Here is a 7646-nt window from a genome sequence, read left to right on the forward strand (position 1 = left end):
GAGATCACTTATTAAGGGATGGGCCTTGAAGAGGTGGGGAGATGAGGAAGAGGAGGAGGAGGAAGGATCTAGAATAATCTCCTCCTACTCCATCCCAGCACAAGAGCAGCATCCACCAAAGGAATTGCTGGTAGAGACTTAGCACCCAGAATGTTCTTCTTGGAGACAGTGTGGGACAAAAGGTCATGCCACTGTTACCTGCACACAAGAAAGATGCTTGGATCAGAGAAAATTCCAGAAGGCAGGTGGTGCACACAGAAGAAGAGGCAGTGCAGTCTTTCTTCCCCTGGGTGGCTGGGTGTGGCTGTACCCGTGCCAAGCTCACTGAGGGCCGGCACACCCGCCCCACACAGGGTCGGGACCAGCCCCGGTGCTGACAGGCAGCCCGGCTCCAACCCTGCAGTGCGAAAGGCCTCACCTGTGCCCGGGCACCGGCCCGGCCCAGTTCAAGGAGCACAGCTGCTCTTCCAGGCGGGAGATCCGGAATGCCAAGTACGATGACGACACTACCAGCAGGCAGATCCTGGGGGGGGCGGACAGGCAAGAAGGGGCTCGGGCTGTTAGGTTTGGGGCTTTCTCTGTTTGGGTGCTGGTCCTAGTGCTTGAACTGAGGGCCCGGGCACCGCCCCTGTGCATTTCCGCTTAAAGCCGGTGTTCAACCACTTGAGCCACAGCTCTGCCTTCATCATTTCTTGGGCTTCCTTGGAGATGAGAGCCTCACAGACTTTCCTGCCTGGGCTGGCTTCGAGCCGCGGCCCTCAGGTCCCAGCGTCCTGAGTAGCTGGGATGACAGCAGGGAGCACCGGCGCCCGGCATGGGATGGTATTTTGTTTTGTTGGTTTTCCTGACAGGGGCTCACTTGGTAGCCCAGGCTGGCCTGGAACTTGTGGCCCTCCCACCTCAGCCTCTGCCAAGTATTGAGATTACAGGCGTGGACCAGCACGCCCCGCCAAGAGAAAGACCTCTCTTCTATGAAGACTCTGGGGGCTCAGCGGGAGTAGGAGTGGGGACTGATCTGTGCCTGCAGTTGGAGGAATTAAAGAAGTCTGCACTGCGGCCATGTTCAGGCGGCGCCCCGTCCTTCCCGAAGCCCACATGGGGGTGACACGTCTCCATGGAAATGGCCCCACCACCCAGCAGGAGCCCTGGGCCCTGAGCACACAGCTGCTTTGCCTCTAGCCAGCCACCTTGGTCTTCCCTGCCATTAGAATCCCTCTAGCCGGGCAGCAGGGGCTCATTGCAATAGTCCAGCGACTCAGGGCGCGGGGACCTGAGAACCGCGATTCCAAGCCAGCTGGGCGCGAAAGTCCATGAGATGCTCAGCTCCAAGGAGCCACCGGAAAACCGGAAGTGGAGCTGTGGCTCCCAAGTGGTAGAGCGTCAGCCTTGAGCCGAAGAGCGCAGGGACAGCGCCCAGGCCCCAAGTTCAAGCCCCACAGCCGACAAAAGAAAAAAGAAAAGAGGAATAGATGAAATGAGCATGGTGGTTCTCGCCACGGAGGATGTGAGTTCAAGGCCAGTCTGGGCTACATAGCAAGATATTTGCCAAAAAAAAAAAAAAATGAGGCAGAAGTAGTGCTGTGGCTCAAAGTGGTAGAGCTCTAGACTTGAGTGAAAAAGCTCAGGAACAGTGCCCAGGCCCGGAGTTCAAGCCCCACAACTGACAAAAAAAAGCAGGGCTGGGGATGTCACTTAGTGGTAGGATGCTTGCCTAGCATGCATGAGGCCCCGGGTTTGATTCCTCAGTACCACACAAACAAAAACTAGTCATAAAATTATTAGGTTTTTTTGTTTGTTTGTTTTTATGCCCTGGGGCTTGAACTTGGGGCCTGAGCACGGTCCCTGGCTTCTTTTTGCTCAAGGCTAGCACTCTGCCACTTGAGCCACAGCGCCACTTCGGGCCGTTTTCTATATAGGTGGTGCTGAGGAACCGAACCCAGGGCTTCATGTATACAAGATGAGCACTTTACCACTAGGCCATATTCCCAGCCAAATTATTAATTTTGAAATGAAGCAAAGCCGCAGGTAGAGACAAGCCGCGGGGTCCGGGCACTGCCTTCCTTTGGGGTGAGCACTGGCTTCTCCCAGCTACCTGATGGCCTGCTCCCCTTCTGCCAGCCAACCCCGGGGGCTCCCGGACAGCACCCGAGAGCTTCACGTTGGCTGGGAACACGCTCCTAGCTCTGGGCAGTGACCACTCCCCGTCCACCCCGCCCCAGGCTGCCCTCCCTCCCCCCAACACTGGAGTCACCTACATGATGAAGACGACCTTGAGAAGCCGGGAATCCCAGAGCCTGGGCTCCTGCTCGCCCCTGGGCTCCTCCTGCCGCTCGTCACCCTCAAAGATGGAGGCCTCTGCAAAGGGACAGCGGCTAGGCCGGACCCCAGCCCACGGGGCCTCCCCGCCCTCCCCGGCCAAGCTGCTGGGGGCTTGACGTTTTCCATGTGGATTTGGAGAAAACCCCGGCTACTCAGGAGGCTGAGATGGGAGGATCGAGGCTTGAGGCCGGCCAGGCAGGAAAGCCCGCGAGACTCTCATCTCCAGTGAACCAGCAAAAGTTGGACACGGAGGCATGGCTCAAGCAGTAGCCATGAGTGGAAAAAAACAAAACTCAGTGACAGCACCCGGGTCCTGAGTTCAAGCCCCAGGACTGACACAAAAGACACGAAACCACCTTCCGAAGGCCTGCTGGCCATGCGGGGCCCCTCCCCGGAGCTGGGGAGACTCTGACCTCTGCCCTGGGAGCCACAGAGGCGGCGGGAGCTCACCAGACCCGGGGGCGCTCCTGGAGGCGAAGCGGCCGTCCGCGGCGTCCGCCGAGGCTCGCGGGATGTTGTCGGGGAGCGACAGGGAGCGGGAGGCCGGGCACACCTTCCTCCACTTCATCTCGGGGATGAGGACTTCCTGAGGAACAGCCGGGGGCACTCGTGGGGCGCTGGGCGGCTCGGGGAGGCGCCCTTGCGCTCAGGGCCACGCTTCCCACGGCTCCCCTCAGAGGCCAAGACGCGGGGCGGCCACGCGCGTCTTATCCACTCCCGTGCCGGGACGCCAGCCGCTCTGGAGCCCTTTGAAGACCCCCCCACGGGAAGAGCCAGCGTGGGGTCTCAGTTCAATCAAGCCCGCGAGGCACGGCCTGCCGCGGGTGGAACCCATCAGATCTAATGGGGAATCGCGTTGTTGGCCTCAACGGAGTCTACGCAGGGTCCCCGACCCTACACACAGGAACGGGGCCTCCTCCTCGCTCCTGCTGGGGGGTCCTGACCCCACTTCAACCCCAGGGCCGTTCCCACCCCTGGCTCTAGGAGCTCAGCTCTGCAGGGCCCGGGCGGCCAGCAGAAACGACTGGAACCTTGGCAATGTGCATGCAGTCTGGATGTACAGGAATGGCCTTCGGGGTGTTCTATCCTGACTCGCAATGGCGGAGGCTGCATGCCCACAGGCGTGACACCCACCAGGCGGGGGGGCCTGGGGGTCGGCCTGGCCTAGAAGGCCCCGAAGCCTGGGTGTCATCCGTACTCGGTACTCGAGCTCAGTTCTCACCAGAGACTCGCACTCGGGCTCCTGTGGGAATTTCCGTACACTCAGACTCTTCTTGCTGGAAGGCTGCAGAGGAAGGGAAAGGCAAGGTCAAGGCAAGGTCGGGCCCGGGGCAGCCCCCCGACACTCCAACGTGACTGCCCCTGCAAATCAATGAAGGCTAGATCCCGGAACTTGCAGGGTGGGGGCTCTTGGTTTGGTTTGGGTTTGGGTGCCCATTCTGGGACTTGAACGCAGGGCATGCGCACTGTCCCTGGGCTGTTTTTGCTCGAGGCTAGCGTTCTGCCACTTGAGCCACAGTTGCACTTCCAGCTTTTTTTGGTGCTCAGTTGAAGAGTCTCCCCTCCCCCCTCAGCCTCCTGAGAAGCGAGGACGACAGCCGTGAGCCAGGTCGCCCAACGAGGGCTCAGGGCCCCCCTTTGACTCCCATGCTGTCTGTCGCCCCCTGCTCCTCCTCTTCCTCGCTTGAGGCCCAGCCCCGTGCTCCGGAGTGAACACTGAGGAGGCGGGGGTGAGGAGCTGGGCACACAACACGCCCAGAGAGCCCTGCACCCAGACCCGCACCCATCCACACTGTCCCTGCGCCCCGCACTGGAGACAGCCGCGGCCCCGCCCTCTCTCCCTGCCCCGCGGCCCCGCCCCAGCGCCCGCCCCCGGGGCCCCTACCTGTAGGTGGGTGCAGACCCTCCGCAGCGTGTCGTACACACTGTCCCGGGAGAGCAGCGACACGAAGACGTACTGGGACAGGAAGAGTGAACGGCAGGGAGGAGGTGAGTGGGCGCCCGGGGGGGGGGCTCCCGTGGAGATCTGGGGCTGTGAGAGCCAGAGACAAGCCCCCCCCCAGCGTCTCAGCTTCCTACGATGTCCCCTGGGGAGGTGGGGGTGGGGAGAGGCCGGGCCAGGCGGGGAGACGGACGCGAGCACCGGCCGCTCGCTGACCTTCTGGCTGGTGTTGGTGGTGACGGCCAGTCCGTTGGGAAGGAGCCGGGCCATCTTGTGCTTCTTGATGGTTTGCACGGACACCACAGGAATGGCCACCTGTGAGGACGGAGCCCTGCAGTGAACCCGCCCCCCTGCCGTCCCTCACACAGGGATAGGCCTGGCAGTCCCTGAGCCCGGCGGGCGACACCCCCTCGGGTAATGGGGGGCAGGGGGCGCTGAGCTAGCCCGGGGCTGTCCCAGTGGCTGCTTGGATGCCCTCATTCCCCGCTGAACCTCAAAGCATCTCTGAGATGCACAACATCTCGGCTGTGGATTCTGCGGGCTGGGATGTAGGACGGGGGGGGGGGGCATTGAGCGTGTGCCCAGCGTGCAGAGGGAGGGGCAGGCCCGGTGGGCGGCCCACGGGGTGCCAGGCTGGGCTACTCCACGCCACCTTCCCCCCACCCCACCCCCACCCCCGGCAGCTTGCATCCCCATCGCTACCTTCACATCCCTGCCGAAGAGGCTGGCGTGGAAGCACAGCCAGTTGGGGGAGATGTAGAGGCGGCCGTGGAGGAGGAAGTCCCTCTGGAGGGCACAGGAGCACACTGCAGGCGCGGGAGAGACGGCGGGGAGAGGTCACCCCAGGATCCCGCCCCTCGCTCACCCATGCCCACACCCGGCACCGACCGCTGACCCTCCTGTCCTCATCCCAGACCCTAGCTTCCATCCTGACCATCCTGACTGCAGCCCCCCTACACTGCCAGGGGCACCCCAGAGCCCCAGCAGGCCTCCCCCCCGCCCAGTCTCCACGCTTGGACTTCAGTTAAGTCAGGAAAAACCGCTTAGCCGGGTGCTGGCGTCATCGCAGCGACTCAGGAGGCTGAGACCTGAGGACTGCAGGAAGGAAAGTTCCTGAGATTCTTCACGCCAGTTACCCACCACAAAGCCCCAAGGGGGAAGTGTGGCTCACGTGGTAGAGTGCCAGCCTTGAGTAGAAAAACTAAATGACAACAGGGAGGCCCTGAGTTCAAATCCTGGCCCCAGCATAAAAAAGAAGCCAACGGTGAGGCTTCTGAGCGGAGCTACTCACCTTTGAGAACCATCTCCTCCAAAGGGACATCCTTGAACAGCTTGTGGTACTGCTGGTTGTACTTACTCAGTAGTGTCTGCAAGCACAAGAACTCAGCCTGAGCTGACGGAGACCCCATCACTAAAAGGAGCAGAAACGATACCACACGCCCTCCACCCGTGCCCCGGGGATGGGGCACAAAACGGGCGACACACACGCAGAGGAAACTGAGGGCCGGGTTCCCGGTAGCACTGGGTGGTGGCCAGGAGGCCTTGGAGGGGAATCGCCACCCCCTCTCGGGCAGGAACACCCACCCCTGGGTTCCTGCCCACAAGCCTGGTAGCTAAGGAGCGCTGGCTGAACCAGGAGGCCCCGGGCAAGCCTGGGGGAACACACGCACTCACCCCTTCCCGGCCATGCTTCTTTAGCTCTTCGCCCTTCAAGCTTTCTGGCCAGTGGAGACTGCAAAGAAAACGTCCCATTCCACACCCGAGGAACCCTTGAGCCCCGGCCGTGCCGTCTTCTGGGGCCGGTTCTGCCCTGGCTTTGAGCCAGAAGCATAGGGCAGAGATTGGAGCAAAGCCTTCTGGGGGTGGGTGGGGGTGGACAGAGCCAAGCAAGGAGAACAACGAGCACCAAGCTCATCCTTGGATCAAGGAAGGGACACTGAGCACCTGCCCCCCAGCACTGGGCCCCGGCCCCGCCGGATGCCCTCTCCCCTGTCTCTGGCTCCAGGAAGAACAGGCTGGGGGGGGGGGGGGCAGGGGAAAGGGGGACGAGATAGTCAGGTGGACGCATCCGACTCACAGCTCCGGGGCTGACCCGTGGGCCATGGCGCCCGCAGGCCTGCCCACCTAGCGGCCTCCTCCGGGGTCCGGCTGCTCGCCTAGCCTGCTCGCTCGCTCGCTTGCTCGCTCAAGGAGTTCAAGACTGAGGCTGAGGGCTGGAACCAAGTGGGGGGGCGGTGCTCACATGCAAACCTTTGCCCTGGCCAGGTTGGCCCCGGGGCAGGCGGGCAGGGAGGTGGCGGGTAACCTGAGAGGCCTTGCATCTGCGAGGTCCCCATGCGAGGGTTCAGGCGGGTGGGGACGGAGGGGGCGGCTCCAGGGAGGGTCTCGGACGGGGGGGGGGGGGGGGGGGCCTCACCTGTGGTCGGGGAGCTCCGGAGCTCTATCTGGCCTCTCTGGGCAGCACATGTGGCTTTTCAGAACAGCCTCCTTTCCATGCATTGGTTGGCTGCTAGGCAGAAACAGGTCCATGTCAGAAAGAGGGGTTCCATCATGTCCAGGGGAGCTGCCTCTGTCCCCTCCCCCCCCACTGGCCCTGGGGGGTCAGGGCGAGGTGCAAGACGTTCGAGTTCACCGGCTGACAGAGTAGGCTTTCTCACGCACTGTCTTGTCTGGAAGCCTGGAGTTCAGCTCAGTTCAGCTTGGGGTGGGGTGGGGGGTGGGGAAGCGAATCTGTGCACCTCACTCTAAGTGCCAGGCAACTGCTCAGTGGACGCAGCCCCACCCTGAGGAGACACATTGGCACCAAGGCCTCTGAGACTTGTTTGTGCTGGAAGCAAATGTTTCCAAGGGGCCCAGACAGCGTGCCTGGAAACTGTGGGGTTGTGGTGGCCGTCACCGAGCCTTCCCAAGGGGCTAAGGGGGCTCTGAAGATAATGGGGGCAGGGGGGCTCCAGCCAGCCCACGCGGGAGCTGAGTGGGGGCTACAGTCACTCCCTAACAACTAGGACACCTCAACCAGGACAGTCAGACCATTTCAAAAATGTTCCAGAAGGGAGGGATCCTCTTTCTCTGGGCAGAGACTTTCTTTTTCCCAGTGGCCTTTGAGGTCCTGTTTTTCACCCTCAATTGCTACAAAGAACAGGATTCCCCTGACCCTGCTTCTCCAGGCTTAGTGTATGGGGGGGGGGGCGGACGACAAGGACACTGGAGCTTGAACTCAGGACCTCACACTCTCGCTTAGCTCTTCCACTCCAGGCTGGCACTCTACCACTTGAGCCACACCTTCACCTCTGGCTTTTTTGGTGGTTAATTAGAAAGAACAGTCTCAAGGATGTTCCTGCCCAGGCTGGTTGTGAACCGGGATCCTTAGATCTTAGCCCCCTGA

At 61.8% G+C, this 7646-nt stretch overlaps 1 protein-coding gene across 1 annotated transcript; it reads right to left on the reverse strand.

Moving 5' to 3' along the window:
* Window positions 1-414: 414 nt before the first annotated feature.
* Gramd2a (GRAM domain containing 2A) lies at window positions 415-6802 on the reverse strand. The gene is made up of 10 exons (XM_048369526.1): window positions 6678-6802; window positions 5936-5993; window positions 5553-5628; window positions 4964-5067; window positions 4478-4576; window positions 4205-4276; window positions 3542-3604; window positions 2770-2905; window positions 2256-2355; window positions 415-523 (listed from the first exon to the last, which is right to left on the reverse strand). The coding sequence occupies exons 1-10, from the start codon at window positions 6788-6790 to the stop codon at window positions 415-417; spliced, it is 930 nt and encodes a 309-aa protein (XP_048225483.1). The 5' UTR covers window positions 6791-6802.
* Window positions 6803-7646: the final 844 nt, after the last annotated feature.

The sequence above is a fragment of the Perognathus longimembris genome, chromosome 20 (genome assembly GCF_023159225.1).
Source record: "Perognathus longimembris pacificus isolate PPM17 chromosome 20, ASM2315922v1, whole genome shotgun sequence".
NCBI classification, from domain to species: Eukaryota; Metazoa; Chordata; class Mammalia; order Rodentia; family Heteromyidae; genus Perognathus; species Perognathus longimembris.

What these genes read in the sequence shown, in the direction of transcription:
- Gramd2a (XM_048369526.1), bottom strand. Translation starts at nt 6,790, where the DNA reads ATGGACCTGTTTCTGCCTAGCAGCCAACCAATGCATGGAAAGGAGGCT. An exon ending in CCGGAGCTCCCCGACCACAG is followed by an intron (nt 5,994 to 6,677) that starts GTGAGGCCCCCC and finishes TTTTCTTTGCAG; the next exon opens with TCTCCACTGGCCAGAAAGCT. An exon ending in AGCCCGAGTGCGAGTCTCTG is followed by an intron (nt 2,906 to 3,541) that starts GTGAGAACTGAG and finishes GCTGTTCCTCAG; the next exon opens with GAAGTCCTCATCCCCGAGAT.